At 36.0% G+C, this 17,156-nt stretch overlaps 1 protein-coding gene across 1 annotated transcript in view; it reads left to right on the top strand.

Annotated features, from left to right (window-relative positions):
* TANC2 (tetratricopeptide repeat, ankyrin repeat and coiled-coil containing 2) overlaps positions 1–17,156 on the top strand; it is a gene marked incomplete at its 3' end in the record, with an annotated part of 353,474 nt that overhangs the window by 227,144 nt on the left and 109,174 nt on the right. The window contains exon 9 of the mRNA XM_082861750.1: positions 9,280–9,405. Within this exon, the coding sequence (XP_082717876.1) occupies positions 9,280–9,405 (126 nt within the window). The remainder of the gene's footprint in view (positions 1–9,279; positions 9,406–17,156) is intronic.

Genomic DNA, 17,156 nt, shown 5'->3' with positions numbered 1-17,156 from the left:
ATAGCAGTCCTAGGTGACATCACTAGATCTTTGAAGAAATACCTATTTTTAGTGTTGATTAAAAATATCCAAATAACTTCAAGAACTGGATGATTTACTTAAGGTGTATCAGAAGTTTGTTCCTTTTTCTTGCAAATAGTATTCCATTGTACGTCTCTCCCTCATTTTATCTGTCCATTCACCAAGTTGATGGACATTGAGGTTTTTTCCATTTTTTAGCTATTGGTGAATACTGCTGCTATGAACATTCTTGTGCCAGTCTTTGAATGGATATATATTTTCATTTCTCTTGAATAGATACCTAGGATTGGAATTGCTGGATCATAGGGTAAATCTATGTTTAACTTTTTAAGAAACTGCAAAACCGTTTTCCAAAGCGACTGCACCACCCACAGTGTGTGGAGACTCCTGTTTCTCCACCTCCCGTCTACCATTTGTTATTGTCTTACCTCTTATTATGGTTATTCTAGCAGATGTGAAATGCTGTCTTGTGGTTTTAATTTGCATTTTCCTAGTGACTAATGATGTTGAGTTTCTTTTGTGTGCTTATTAGCTATTCATATATCTTCTCTGGTGAAATAACTATTTTTTATGGGCTGTCTGTCTTCCTATTATTGAGTTGTTAGAATTTGTTGTATATTCTGCATACGAATCCTTATCAGAGATGTGTTTGTAAAATATTTTCTCCCACTCTGTTGCTTATCTTTTTGTTTTCTTATTGATGTATTTTGAAACACAAAATTTTTTTAAATTTTTATTCCTTTATTGAAGTGTAGTTGATTTACAATGTTTCAGGTGTACAGCAAGGTGTTTCAGTTATACATATATATTTGTATGCTCTTTCAGATTCTTTTCCATTATAGGTTATTACAAGATACTGAATACAGTACCCTGTAGGTCCTTGTTGGTTATCTATTTTATATATAGTAGCGTGTATCTGTTTATCCCAAATTCCAAATTTTTCCCTCCCCCCTCCCTTTCCCCTTTGGTAACCATAAGTTTGTTTTCTATGTCTGTAAGTCTTTCTGTTTTGTAAATGAGTTCATTTGTATCGTTTTTTAGATTCCACGTACAAGTGGTATCATATGATATTTGTCTTTCTCTGTCTGGCTTACTTCACTTAGTATGATAATCTCTAGGTCCTTCCATGTTGCTGCAAATGGCACTATTTCATTCTTTTTTATGGCTAAGTAATACTCCATTGTATGTATATACCACATCTTCTTTATCCATTCATCTGAAACACAAAAAATTTGATGACATCAATTTATCAGATTTTTCTTCTGTGGACCATGCTTTTGGTGCCATTTTTTTTTTAAATCATTTTAACAGAAAGTAAAACTGTTTATATCAAGTATTATAAAACACTGATTTTTCTTTGTTATTGAAGTTTATTTTAACTCAAGTACTGAAAAATACTTCCTTACATACTTAAATGCTTTCTTCCTTCTTCTTTTCCTTCTACCCTCCCTCATGTTAAAACATAAATAAAAGGCATAATATTAGTCTAAATTGTTATTCCGATAAACCTTAATTATTGATTAGTTTTTCGTCTATCACAGTGGGCATCTCATAACACTGGCCTTTCTGGCTAGCAGAGATTTTTCAGATTCCTAAGCAGTACTGATCATGCTTCTTCAATAGATCTGTCCTGGAGAATAGGATTTTATACTGTTGGAGGAGCACTTACTATGTTGAACAAAATACTTCATCAGAGAATTATTTCTTGTCAATGTTGAATGTAATACAAACAGACCTTCTGTTGCCTACAGGGCAAGTCATAGGTCAAGGAGTAGTTTGTATGGGAAACCATGTATCTGTATCTGTAACCATGTTCTGTATCTGGAAACCATCGTTTCAGATCCTCACACAGAGGCAGGAAAGTAAACCAAACGACTCAATTATTTTCAAAATTTAATAGATTATAGGTTGAAAGTGTTTCCAGAATGTAGAAGGACAAAATTACTTTCACCTGCTAACTGTATAATGTGTGTAAATATTTGATAAGACCACAATCTCTAGTAGCTTAAGTGATTAGATACCTAAATCAGTTTTTAAAGTAAATTGTATTAGCTCAGGAGGGTCCTCTCTTCTCATTTTAGCTCTAGATATATATGTTTTCCTTTACTTTCTAATGTACGTAGAAGTGGTTCCCCAAGCTGGGGGAAGATCAAATACTCAAATCTCCTTGGTGAACAGGAATGATTGATGATTTCAAATATGAGATGAGTTTGAAATAGGGAAAAGAGTCAGTATATTTTACTTATTAAATTGTTCTAAGTGTATGAATGGGGTTGGGGAGTGATGAATGCCAGTAATAAAAGGCTTTGTTCAAACTCAGCTTTTAAATTTCCTTCTTTTTTAAACTTTATCTCAATATGAGTGATATAATTATTTATTTTAGAGACCAATTAATGTTGAATAATGATATGAAAATACCATTTTCATCACATTTTTAAAAACCTAGGGAATTAGTTGTTTAATTGGTCCTTGCTGTGTTATAGACTTCTCCCCACCTGGGGAAGAGAAGCATCCTCTTTAGCTTGAGCTTTGTGGCATCTTTACAGGACCACATTTGTCACAACCAGGAAATTGTCCAGGAATTATATGAGGCTGATGCTGGATTGAACTCTGAAGAGTAAAACTGTGTTATTCCATAATACTTGATTTTAAAGAGAATTGGAAAGGATATGTGGCTTTTATAACACTTCTATTTTCAGGGAATGGAGTCAGCACATATAAAATGTTTATGGTGATTTATTTTTTTAATATTTTCTGAGATTTTAACTCACTACAGTGTATTGAAGTAACATATGTAATGAAATTTTTTAAACAATCATGTACTTTTTATTGATTACAAAAGTAGGTCTGATTGAATAAATATATTGGTCAGTTAGATTTAGCTATATACCTTTAGCAACATAAAGATTCTTAAACAAGTGAAGTCTAAAGTTAATGTACCAATTAAAAGCTCCATATACCACAAATGAAAATAGTACTATTTACTGAAAACATACAAACTTTTATCTTGAATGATGAAGTGATTAAAGGTGAGTTTTGGCAGTCTAGCATTAAAGGTTGGGTTTTTCCTGGAGCAGCTCAGTTTTCTGAATAGAAATTTAGAAGTTTATGCACCTTTAAATTAAAATCGTAAAATATGAAAAAATAAAAACTGTCTTTTATTGTTCTCAAAATGTAAATCACTATTGCATATTTTTAAGCCTGTTGTGTTGGAAGGAAGCAGAGAACCCTTGTGGACTTGTGGTTGCATGGCAGAAATGATCAGAGTAGGCTGTCTGTGGTCATCCTTGATGTCTTAAAATGAGATTGGCAATGAATTGGAGGGATATGAGAAGCAGGAAATGTTCACTTACAACAGCTGTCCTCAGTGCTTTGTGTGAAAATGAAGAGTCTATCAGGGAAACATGCAAACAACAGAAGTCAGTTAAAATATAAACTCTCACCATCTGCTTCTTAATGTTTGGTGCTGCACATTTTCCTAAGAGAAGGATCTTAAGAATCAGGTAAATGCAAAATGGGAATCCTGGGGGATTTAAATGAATCCAATCGGAAACTGTAATAAAGATTTTACCAAAAAGAGTAAAATCAGAAATGGGCTTTTCTGCAGTCAGAATGTTGGCTTTATGAATCAAGGGTGTAAGAACAGCAGAGTGGCTTCTTGCCCAGGCTGTAGCAAACATAAAGTGTCATTCCAGGCTCCCTGCTCAGGTCAGCCAGAATGGCAGTTGTGCTACTAAAATCTGTTTGCATTAGTGGCAACCGATATAAGAAGAAACAATTTAAACTGATTCCAAACTCTGTAATACAGAGTTGCCTCTGGAATGTTTTGTACCAAATGTCATCTGCTGGATTTCTTCCTGCCCACTTGTGTATTAAATTCAAAAAGTATGTCAGTTAAATGTTCTGTAAATGAGTCAGCTGTTCCAATCTGATGAAATCTCAGAAAAATATATGCTCCCTTTTTCCACTTCCCTCTTCCTTCTCTGAAAACAAGGATTTTTTAATGACATAGATTTTATGGGCTTACTTTTTTAAAGCATTTTCTTTTTACATAAAACTTTTTATTGTTGACTTGTTTTTCCTATTTCATCAGTTCACTTCAACTTACCTGATTAATTCTTATATTTGTATCTAGAAAGTGTTCATTAAATATTATAGTATTGATTTAATTTGACAGAATTATCTCAAAAAAATTGCCAGGACAATTTCACAGTAAGAGTAGCGCTACAAGGTGGGAATATATGTGTCCCTATAGATCTATCACTGGTGTTTTTATGGGATGATGATGTACAAGGCATTGTTGTTATAGCCACCTCCTTCATCCTTAGCTTTCAGATAACCCAATGAGACAAAACCTAATTTGTTATTCATTGATTGTTTAAATATAGGCAAAACACAACGTGTATGTTAAATACAATTATTTAGTCATTAGAATAGCACTTATTGAGCATATGCTATATATGCCAGGCACTCTTCTAAGCACTTGAGAATCATCAATAAACAAAACAAAGATTCTCACCCTCGTGGAACTTACATTCCCACCAGGGAAAGTAAAATAAACAGAATAAATAAGTAATTTATATAGTATTCAATACAGTAGAAAGTGATATGTGTTATAGAAAAAAGTAAAGGATCAGCAGTACCTGAAGAAAGATTTTATGAATATCATTGGAGCCAAGCATATTACCATAGTGATGTCTGTTAAACATTAAGCAGAGCAATGAGGAAGGTGAGGATAGAGCCAGACAGATTTCTAAATCTAAGTAGGACTAGCCTGGAATTTAGTTCTGTATTGAGCATTACGTGCAGGGCACTCTGATTTACTCTAAAGGAATGTAGTTATCAAAGAAGAATCAGACATTTCCTAGTTGCCCTCAAGAACCTACCATAATCTAGTAAGGGAAGACAGACATGTAAACAATTAGCTGAATAACACAAGTTCTAATTAGCCATATATGTGTATGGTTGCTGAAAGGGAGAAGCAATTAATTCTGCCTGGGGGATCTATCAGGGAAGCAGAAAAAGTGTAGCCTGAGCAAATTTTGACAATGAGTGAGATGTTTGGCAAAGTATGACAAAGACTTTTTCTCAGAAATTGGCTTGCAAATAGAAAAGATTCATGTGACTACGCCGGAGAGTACAACTACGTACAATTAGTGAAACAAAGGCCACAGCGCATAGAATTTCAGATCTCCTGGCTGATCTTTCCAGTATTTGTCTGCCAAGTCTTTAAATACTATATTTGAAGGGACAAGAATTTTGAAAATGATGAAGCAGAAAGAAACTGAAAATAAGACTAAGGAAAACAATTTAATAAGGAAAAGAGGCAGTAAAGAAATTATTTTGGATTATTTGATAAAATAGTGATAGATTCAGAGATCAGAGAAAAAGATATTATTGCCAAAATAAGAAAAAGAATGAATGTTTTAAGAGACTTAGGTAACACTAACCATAAATCAGTTGCAGTCTAGAATAAAGCAGTAGTTCCCCATTGGCTGGTTCAGAGCTATAGTGCTTGATATTGAATATCTCTGCTTTTCCTTAGTTCAGTTTGCCTGTGAGTATTTGGACTTGTAAAGGAATGACCTGTTTTTCAGTTCGGTTATTGCAATATTTTTTCTTTTTCTTCTAATGTCATTTATCTGAATTGAGAAATGTGCTGATTCCAAAATATATTTTACTACATTTCTTGGTTTTGTGAAAAAAAGCAGTAGAACAACTGATGTTCATTTTTCTAGGAATTACTATGGTAAAGCTTAGTTTAGTAAAACTTGTTAAGTTCACAGTAAACATTTACGTTTTATAAAAGCTGTCAGTAGCTCTTCATTTAATATAAGAAGTTGAACCTGTGAAACGAAGGCTGTGCCAGAAGATTTTTTTAATACAAAGAAATTAAAATGGATTATGTAACTGCTATTTAACTTAAATCTATACTCCAAGTATAGATCTCCCATAGTTTAATCTTTAAAAGATTCATAGATGGATATAACGTATAAAAAGGAAAGACTTTAGGCTTCTTTTTTTAACAAAGCTTTTTGCTCCACTTCATGTTGTGTATTTCTATATCATTCTGCCTACTGTTAATGAAATATATATTCTCTTTTTATTAAAACATATCAAACCATCTTAGTGTGTTAGCACATAGAACCATTTTAGTAAAAGTACCCTGCTAGAACCTTGCTTTAAAATCATATAATGTACCATTAATATTGCCATAATGATAACCAGAAATTTCTATCACTCATCCAGCTGTTACAGTTTTTATTTGAATTTTGTTTTAATGTGAATAAAAGAAAATAAAAAATTCTCATTGTCATTGGTCTTTTCATATTACTCTTCAGTTTATCAGCTTAAAAAGTACCTTATAAGTATTTTTCTTATTAAAAAAATAACAGATTTGGACTTTTGTTTGTTCTTTTGTTTCTTCTGCAGAAAATTTTGAAGTGCAGAGATGTATTGGTCTGTGACATGCAGGGCACCTTACTGTGCATTGGCAAGGCCTTTATTGCCCAAGTTTGATCACTGCTCTTTGAAACCATAAAAAACAGAGAATTGAGGGAAAGTGACAAAGATGAAGAAGGAATGAAAAATAAGCTTTTTAAGAAAGAATTAGATTTGTTTAGGTTTAAAAGGAGAGGAGGGTACAATGCAAACAGTGCTCACTGGATTGACAGTTAAGATAGCTGGTTTCCAGGCCTGGCTCTCCAGTGAATAAGTGAGTCACTGTAGATAAATGACTTCACTGTCTCCTAAACTGTGAAAGGAGGGGATTTGACTAGATTGGGGTCAGCTAGTATTTTAGGCTTTGCAGGCCATATGGTCTGTGTCGAAACTATTCAACTCTATGGTAAACAGCTATTTAAACAAAGAGGCAAGGCTGTGTTCCAGTAAAACTTTATGCGACAGGCCAGATTTCATCCACAGGCCATAGTTTGCTGACCTCTAGTCTAGATGGCCTTTAAAACGTCTTTTACATCTGCGTTCTGTGATATTGCTTTATTATCAACATCACGTAGTAAAAGAATTGCTGTTCAGTTATTTTCTATGCTATCTCAGCCAGGGGCTAGCCAGGAGACAGAAACCACACAGATATTTTAACAGAAGATGTTATATATAAAGAATTGTTAACTAGGTTTTAAAGAACTGAAAAGGTAAAAGAGAACACTGAGATATCATGGACTTAGCAACTTCAGGAAGCAGCTACCACTTCTGAGCCTGTAAACGAGAAGAGGTTGGGATGATTAAACCATAGAAGCTTGGGGGAGAGGCCCCACAAAGCTGAAACAAACATCTCTGTGACGGGGCCATGCTCAACTGATGCTAATATTTCTGAGCTCCAAGGAGGGCTCTGTGGGGACAGGACTTCTGGGGGCTGCCCACCCCCCACCTTTTTTTTTTTTTTTTTTTGGTAGCTACACACATATGGATAAAGAACCTAGCAAAAGAAAATAGACTTTGGTTAAAACAGGAGGGATTGTATGAAACATAAGAAAGAACTAATTCACAGAACCAAATTAGAACCAGTGGGGATGGTGTAATTGTCCCCAGTGTTTTTATGTGGGTTTTTTTTTTTTTTTTTTTTTTTTGCGGTACGCGGGCCTCTCACTGTTGTGGCCTCTCCCGTTGCGGAGCACAGGCTCCGGACGCGCAGGCCCAGCGGCCATGGCTCACGGGCCCAGCCGCTCTGCAGCATGTGGGATCTTCCCGGACCAGGGCACGAACCCATGTACCCTGCATTGGCAGGTGGACTCTCAACCACTGCGCCACCAGGGAAGCCCCCCAGTGTTTTTAAATAAGAGATTAGAAAGTTATCTATTCTTTATAGTTTTAATTTCAGAATGCAGAAATCGAGATTATCTTTTATTCTTCTGATAGTTGTTCTCTTCCTCTCTCTGGTGTGTCATGTGTCATTTGGCTTCCCTTTCTTGGTTTAAGTTCCCTGGACTAGCTTTCAAAGACTTTTATTTCCTTATAGAAACTATATGTATAATTTGGATAAATTCCTTTTGTGTGGGTTTCCAGTAGATACAGGTAAATAAGACAATTGGAGTAATTGAAGGGTGAGGGGAATATACGTCTCTTGCACTTGTTCTTATTCTTTTCTCTCCTCCTCTCCCTCTCTTCGATTTTCTCCATCTTTTCTCTCTCTTTTTCAGCTCATGGAGCACTTTGTAACTGACTTTGTGCCATTTATCGTAGCCCTCTTTATGTTATTGTTATGTCTTACCTTGACTGAGGATGTGGACGTTGCTTCACTGGAGCTCAGCAGCCAAGAGTGATCTCAGTTTGCTTCATTTCACCCACTCCAAAATGTCCCAGAGGTAGACTAGCAATGAAGCCAGCGAGGGCACCAAGAACAGAGCCTGGCGCACAGGAGTCTCTCAGTAAATGATTGTCATGGAATTACTGAACTAACCCCCAGCACAGTATCTTACATAGTTGGCAACAGATTGAATTAACGGTTTAATTAATCACGTATGAGCTCTAAATAACCATTTTCTGATGGAAGTTTGGGGGTTTTTTTCTTTCTTGTTAAAAGCTTTTTGTCTTCAGCACTTCCTGATTCTTGGACTCAATAGCTCTCAGTATGTAGCAGTGCCGTTTTACCCCCATCTTCTGCCGTTTTCTCTTTCTCTTTCGTGGCTAGGTTAGGGGTTAAAGGATTTATAGGCGCAGTGGGAAGCCACTGTTACTTGACCTTCATCTTCAGAGAGCAACAACACGTTGTTTGGAATTCATGGACATTGGCATTTCCCTAAATGCTATTTGGCAATTCTCTGTCCGTTGTCCCAGGTGCCCGCCTTTCCATTATATACATATATATACACACATGTGAAAATTGTTTTTAGGATGTTTTCATATTTCATTCTTTACCGTGAATGAGAAATGTTGAAAATAGAGCTTCATGGTTCTTTTCTAGCTTAATATAATTTGGAACAGATTTCTCCACTGATGTTTATACAGATGGGATTTGTGACCCAAAAGAAGCAAAAACTAATAATCTTTGTTGTCAGGTACTAATGTGTTTGCCAACTTGTTGCTAGTATTCTCTATAAGCTCAGGCATTTGATAGTAGTGAAGGAGCCACAGACAACTCTTGACATGTTTTCCTGGCACATGTTCCAGACACTGATGAGGACTTTGAGTTAAGCAAATTCTCAGTAAATGTATCTGCTCTGATTCCAAAGTCTGGAGATACAGACTAACTGACAGTTTTCTAAACTTAGGTATTCTGACTAAACTCTTCTGTCTTATCAGCCACAAGCTCCACCCACTTGGAGGACCTCGCTTACCTGGATGAGCAGAGACATACACCTTTGAGAACTTCTCTTCGAATGCCAAGACAGAGCATGGCCGGTGCTCGCACACAACAGGATTTAAGAGGTTAGAACCACAAGAGGGCTTTGCATGGGGATGCCCAGGGGAAAATGGAAATGGGCAGTAGGCAAAAAGTTCCTTTGTTTCCAATTTCCACACCTATTTAAGCCTCCCTTAAGTGAGCATGTAACCAGTTCATTTCTGCTGAATCTAGAGAGAAAGGTGAACACAAATACATTGTACTCATCATCATAGAAAGGCAGTGTAATTACCAACAGTTGGAAGCATTGATTCCTTGAAATTCTGAAAGAAAACAAGTGGAAAGGGCTGGGGTTGATGGGGGAAATAACCTTTTTAAGGTCCTGGATTTTAGAAGTAATTGTTGACCAATTTCAGCCCTAGCCCTATTGCTGGTGAACTTGATGCTGCTAATTTGTTTCACTAGAGAATGCATTTCATTTACATTCTAGTGGCCATTTCTAGTGACATACAGTACTTTTATTTTCTTAGAATTTTAGTGCTTCTAGTCCTGTCCTGGCAACATCTAAACAACTTATCCTTTTCCCATTCAGACACCTGTTTTTTGTGCATGCTACATGCTTCTGCAGTCAGGAACCTGATGTTTTTGAAGACTTTTCATTTTGTTATAACCACAGTCTAGTTGAGAGGCCTGTTATTGGTGTCTCTGCTTGTGCCTCTTGTTTGTTCAAGTGAACCAAACTGTCTGTGATAGTCTTAACAGATGGTCTGCTTTCTCTAGTATCTAGTAATCCATAGCTCTACTACATCAGGTTCATTATTTATTTTATCTTACAGATTATTTGCATCTTTGCTTTGCTCTTCTCCTCACCCCTTGTGCTGTGCCCTACTCTAATCTGTGTAGTGCCACATGCATAACTCACACAGGAAGGGACTCAAACATGCCTGCTGTCCATTCTGGAAGTCATTATGCTGACCGTTTTTCACTGATGGCTCAGAAACTAGGAGCATAAAATAATTAGTTGTATTGCTACAATTACCATACCTCCCATCAACAGTGGTGAGTTGATGGCCTCAGTCATGGTTTTAGTTCCCAATCCTATCCATCCTGCTTGCCGTTTCTTCAGTTAGCCACATCTTAGTTGCTTATCCCAGAAAGTGGAATTATGTCAAGTATTACTTTAGTGCTGCTATACTGATCATGTCCAAAGCCTGAATAAATTTATTCAAAGGCCAAGTATATTATTTGTGCCATGACCAGAAGGCATAATAAAGAAGATGGGATATAACTATTGATCTATATAGACCTTCAGATTTGATTGAAAATCTGCCACATTGGCATCACCTTGCATTGCATTACTGAAAAACATACTGACATTGTTGAGTTTATTTTCTGCTTTGCTAGTCATTGAATAATGGATTTTATACTACATCAAAAACAAAATTAATGACAGATTCCAGCTGTGTATGTTTGAGAACCCTTCATGTTGGGTTTTATTGATACTTGATGACACATGTCTACTTCCAGTATCTAAAGATTTTAGTAAGGTCTTCGACAGATACATTCTGGTAAGCTTGCTGTTTACACATAGATATCAGCTGTGTATAGAATACAACGAAAATCTTTTCCATTTCACTGAGCTTCAGCCTAAACATTCAGTAAAACCAAAGTGCCTCCAAAGATTTTTCCAAAGCATACCTAAATCTTTAGGAAGCTCTCCACCTGAATAATGCATTCCTAACAAAACTAATTTCATATCCCTTGCAGATAGGGTTTCAACTTACTGCTTACATTAATACTTAAAGATGGAGTTTGTCCGTTGATGAGTGTGCTATGGTATTAGTGTTTCAGTTCCTTAAAGCTGTCTTTTCTTTCAATAAGTTTTCTTTTAGTAGTCCAAAGGGTTGGAACATGCCATCCAGTTGAGTGTATTAATCCATAAGACACAGGGTGTTTACTAAGTATTTTATCTTCTAAAATTAGCATACTTTTATTTAGAACTTTGAAGCCCTAGACAATAACCTTCCCTCAAAAACATGTTGTCTTGATTACTATTTACAAATGAACTCTGTAGCTTAGACATTAACAAGAAAGGAAAGCAAACTTGGACAGATTTTCCTTGTGTTTCTGTAGACCTGTTTGGCAAGCCTTTATAATTTGTGGTTATTATATCCAAAACAGTACACTTTACTATAGAAACAGAATCATATTGTTTTCCTGGTATAATTTTAAAAAATCATGTCACATCATGTTTTCTACTTTTATTTTAAGGAACATACAAATTGCAGTCATATTTCAGTTTTATATCTTCTGCTAACTCTGGTTATGATTGAAGTAAAACAACTTTACCCCAAAAAAGTAATAAAGTGATTGAAAACTTTTTTAGTGTACATTAAGGTATCTCTTTCTACATTAGAGGTATATCTTTCTGTATTTTAAAGTATAACTCAAACAAGTCCTATGAAATAGTTTTTAAATCACAATTCCGGTTTTAAATGACCCTGGATCTTCAGAAGAACGTAGTTAATGGTCATGTACACTGTAGTATATCCAGTGGGTACTAAATTAACTGACTGATTTCAAGTACAGAGATTATCTGAAGTAAAATCACTGTGATATATGAAGAGATGGCAAGCATTTATTGGGCCCTTCATACAGGCAGTCCTGCACTATTTTGTTCAGAGCTGTGGTTCTCAAACTTTTTGAGCCCAGGACCTCTTTCCACCTTAAAAAATTATTGAGGACCCTAAAAAGCTTGTGTTATATGAGTTGTATTGATTGATATTTACCATATTAAATTAAAACTGATAAATTGTTAAAATACCTATTCTTTTTTTTTTTTTTAATAGTAGACACATTAAGTGTTAATGTAAGCTCTGGAAAATTCCACCCTACCCTTGTGAGAGAATAAGAGTGGAAAAAGACAAATACTCTCTTAATATTATGAAAATAGTTTTGCCTTTGTGGACCCGCAAAAGTGTCTTGAGAAGCCCCAGGGGTCCCAATATCACACTAAGAAAGACTGGTTTAGAGGATACCATTGTAACTGAAGATAAGTTTTATGCCTTTAAGGATCACGGAGCCTGTTTACAGAAATGTGGAAAAGTGTAGTTTGAGAGTTGGTTAGAAGTTATTCATGAACATGGTTTAATAGTACAGGCATAGTTCATTTAACAGTTATCTTAATAATAACTGCAGTTGTTTGATCATAATAATAGTCTTTTGACTGCTGAAGCAGAAGTTGCTGAGGTAACCCATGAGCTACAGTTTGGATCTTCAAGTTCAGTATTAACATTAACATTTGCCTCATTAGTAAAAAGTCTTTTTTTTTTTTTTTTTTTTTACTTCTCAAGACAGCTGTTTTGAACAACTGTTCTCCCAAAATTGATGTTTCCAGAGACCCAGCCCAACAGTGGGGAGGAGGTCACATAAGTGCACTGTCCAGGATCTTAGTGCAGCAAGTCAGTAGATTTCTAGCTGTCAACCATCCAAGAGCTTGAGCTCTAATGACAAAATAGTTACAGTAGATTGTGTCCTAATGCAGAGTATACAGCTAGTTAACCTACTACATGTGCCTTTTAAGTCCCAAAGCCTAATGTCCTTGACAGATATTAATTTGAAATCTTAAAGTTTTTAAGTCAAGTTTTTAAAATTATTTTCAGGGTCCATTTTTAATTTAATCACCTTGTGTAAATGTGGAGTCATGCTAGACCTGAAACCTCTCACTCTCTCTGACCACCTTAATGGAATCTCTTTTTACCCAGATAAAGAAAGAAACTGTTTACTGTCCAGTAAAAGGGAAGAAGAGGATGTTGGTTTTTATGGATAAATGTAATAAATCTGAAGAAAGAATATATAAATGCAACCAGGGGAAGTTAAAATACACAAAGCAGGGCTTCCCTGGCGGCGCAGTGGTTGAGAGTGCGCCTGCCGATGCAGGGGACACGGGTCTGTGCCCCGGTCCGGGAAGATCCCACATGCTGCAGAGCGGCTGGGCCCGTGAGCCATGGCCGCTGGGCCTGCGCGTCCGGAGCCTGTGCTCCGCAACGGGAAAGGCCACAACAGGGAGAGGCCCGCGTACCGCCAAAAAAAAAAAAAAAAAATACACAAAGCAAATCATAGCATAATGACTTTGAATAATAGCTACTTGGGGTAAATTAACAACAGATTATTATTGATAAGACTCTGGAACCTGCCTGATGTGAAATCATCATCACAGTATTCTGCTTAAAGAGATTAGACATTCCTAATTAAAACTTCATTTCTCAATATGTGTTGGTTTCCTTAGGACTTTTACTAAATCCCATTACATAAATGGCCATTCACAGGCATTGGATTTAATTAATAGCTGCTTTAATAGATACTAGGTTGGGGCGTATGTGCAAATGATGGTCTGACTCATTGGCAGAACTGATGTGAAATTGACCCTGACAAAGTTCACTTGGCTTTGTCAAAGCAAAAAATTGAATTTTTATCAAATAAAATCAGTGTTTCATGCCATTTGTGAGTCCCCTACTTTTCCAAAACAATGAATCCTTTCTGAAGATGGCTAAGTTGTATGTCATGAAGCTAATAATCTTGCATTAGCCTACTGAGTCATACATCCCTGAGGTTGCTTAGTCATCTTGATCATTGCCTGGCTAGCTCTCACATTTACAAGGGAATATTTCCATCAGTCTTTTCTATCTCACTGGTCATTGTTTTATTTTTCCAAGATAAAATTTCTTTCTTTTTAGGTAAATCGAACATCCAGAAATAAAGTTGCATGCACATAACTGCCTATATATAAATATTAGGGTAGATTGTAAGCTTTAGTTGTATGAGGTGATCCTCTCGCCTCCAGCCAGCTCTTTTGCAAAGTACCCTAAAATTTTAAAATGCAGTACTCAAACTGGATGTCTTTGTCTGCTAGAAAACTGATTTATACATTTTGGAGTAGTCTAGCTGTCGTTTTTTAAAGCAGATCACTACTTGTTAAAGTAGCTCCAGATCAGTACACAGATCTGGTTTTTATATAAACCAGCTTTAGTTGGTAAATCTGTCTAAAAATTTGAAAGCACAAACAGTGGCTAATATACAACAAAGTTCCTCCACAAGACCTGAAAGGGAAAATTAGCCTTTGGGAAAGACAAGAGTCTATAAACCATTTAATCTTCTAACAGGGCACGTATTGACCTCTCGCATTAAATAACACACTACTTAAAGAAAGGCTGTGGAGTAACATGAAAGAAATTCTAATCGTGATATCTAGTTCTGCAAGAATAAATCACTGAAAATATTTTTAAATGCCTTAAGTGCAATAAAGAAAAATAACTATTAAGCCATTTTTATGTTTTGATCTAAATTAGATTTAAAGAATAGCTTCCCAGTTAATCTTTCTATCATTATATTCTCCAAAAGTGACTAAATCTTATTAAACTAACCATAATGCCAGTAAATTTATTTAGGTAACACTTTGTAAAACATTTTTGATTCAGTAAAATGATCTAAGTGTTCCAATCTTACAGTATGTAATAAAAGACTTTTTATGTAATAACTTCCCCAGATACTAACAAAATATAGCACAGGAGAGTTTCCTTTGTAGGGCCATAGCTGTTTCATCACTGAGTGTTCACTTTAAAAATGTTGAATCTGGGTTTCCCTGATGGTGCAGCGGTTAAGAATCCGCCTGCAAATGCAGGTGATACGAGTTCGATCCCTGGTCCAGGAAGATCCCACATGCCGCGGAGCAACTAAGCCCATGCGCCACAACTACTGAGCCTGCGCTCTAGAGCTCGTGAGCCACAACTGCTGAGCCTGTGTGCCACAACTACTGAAGCCCGCACGCCTAGAGCCCATGCTCCGCAGTAAGAGAAACCACCACAATGAGAAGCCTGCACACCGCAACACAGAGTAGCCCCCCGCTCACCACAGCTAGAGAAAGCCTGCGTGCAGCAACAAAGACCCAACACAGCCAATTAATTAATTAATTTTTTTAAGTTTAATCTTAAATTTCAAGTAATTAGCCAGTTCTGATTCCCCAATAAAAATCTCACCTTCAAGACCAACAATCTAATAGCACAAAACTATGTTGACATAGTTATATAATTCTTTTATCAGATGTTTCACATTTTAAAAGGTTTACCATTTTTATACTTTCCCCACATTTTGAGATATTAAGTGTGAGGAAACATGTGAAAAGTAGCAACATTTAGGAGAGTTGGATTTTCCCTATTTCTTCCACTATTTTTCAAGGATCATTGTTCCCTTCCTGAAAATTCCACTCAGCAATGATTCCAGGTTTTTCTCAACAAATGTTTTTCTATAAGACGGATGTCAGAAAGCTGAAATTTAATATGCAAGTTTTTCAGAGACTCAAAGTGTTATTTTCAAGAGGCAAATAAGCCTTTTCCCTTTTTTATCCCCACATTAGTAGAATACAATAGACTTCTTAAAACACTAAGACAAATGCTGAGAATGGGGCACTTTTAAACAGATAAAAATGATAGCTTACATTTATTGGAGTTCTTATTCTTTATAGACCCAGTGTTAAGAGCTTTAAACATGTTATTTAATCCTCACAACGCTTTGATGCAAGTGGGGTAGTAAGGAAACTGGGACTTAGAGAGATTAAGTAACTTGCTTAGAGTTACAGGTCTAGTAGTTGGCAGTGCAAGGATTCATTTCATATGTGGAAGACTCTGGAGCCTGTGCTCTTAACCACCATGCTATCCTATGTCATAGACAATATAATATAAAAAGCTTTAAGTAATATAATAATAGCAATACGATGGCTTATTGTACATAGTTCAGTACACCGGGGTGTTAGGGATGGGAAACAGTTGCATATAAACACTAATTGCCGGATGGTGGTTGCTAAGCCCTGCAGGGAGTGGAAAATGGGGAGTTGCTGTTGATTGGGCATATAAAGTTTGAGTCATGCAAGATGAAAAAGTTCTAGGGATCTGCTGTACAACATTGTGCTTATTGTTAATCATCTCATATGATTATTTGCCATCAGATATCTTTTTTAGTGAAGTGTCTATTCAGATATTTTGTCCCCTTTTATTGGATGGTTTCTTTTCTTATTAATGAGCTTCAAGGGTTTGTTATATAATTTGGATACAAGTCCTTTATCAGATGGGTACTTTGCAAATATGTTTTCCCAGTTTTGGGCTTGTCTTTTCGTTTTCTTAACAGTATCTTTTAAAGAGCAGAAGTTCTTAGAAGTCCAGTTTATGAATTTTTGCCTTTGATGGATTGTTCTTCTGGGGTTGTATCTAAGATTTCTTTGACAAACCCAAAGTCACAAATATTTTCTCCTGTATTTTCTTCTAGACGTTTTACAGGTTTAGGTTTTACGTTTAGGTCTGTGATTGATTTTGGGTTAATTTTTGTATGTGGTGCAGTGCGTGATATGTATCAAAGTTTTCTGGGTTTTTGTTTTTGGCATGTAGATATACAACTGTTCTAACATCATTTGTTGCAAATACTGTTCTTCCTCTACGGAATTCCTTTTGCACGTTTGCACTGTCAAAAATCAGTCATCCATATATGTATGGATCTGTTTCTGGACTGCTTCTGTTCCATTCATCTGTTTGTTTTATCTTGATGCTAATACCACACCTTCTTGATTACTGTAGCTTTATAATAAAGCTTAAAATCAGGTACTGTTAACCCTCCAATGTTGTTGTTCATTTTCAGAATTGTTATGGCTATTCCAGGTTCTTTGTATTTCCATATGAAACCTTGTAAATTTCTACCCATAAAGCCTGCTGGAATTTCGATGGGGATTGCATTGGATCTGTAAATCAATTTGAGGAAAATTGACTTCTTATCAATGTTGAATCTTCCAATC

The sequence above is a fragment of the Leucopleurus acutus genome, assembly GCF_964270905.1.
Source record: "Leucopleurus acutus genome assembly, chromosome: 19".
Taxonomy (NCBI): Eukaryota; Metazoa; Chordata; class Mammalia; order Artiodactyla; family Delphinidae; genus Leucopleurus; species Leucopleurus acutus.
This window is presented reverse-complemented; position numbering and strand designations above follow the sequence as displayed.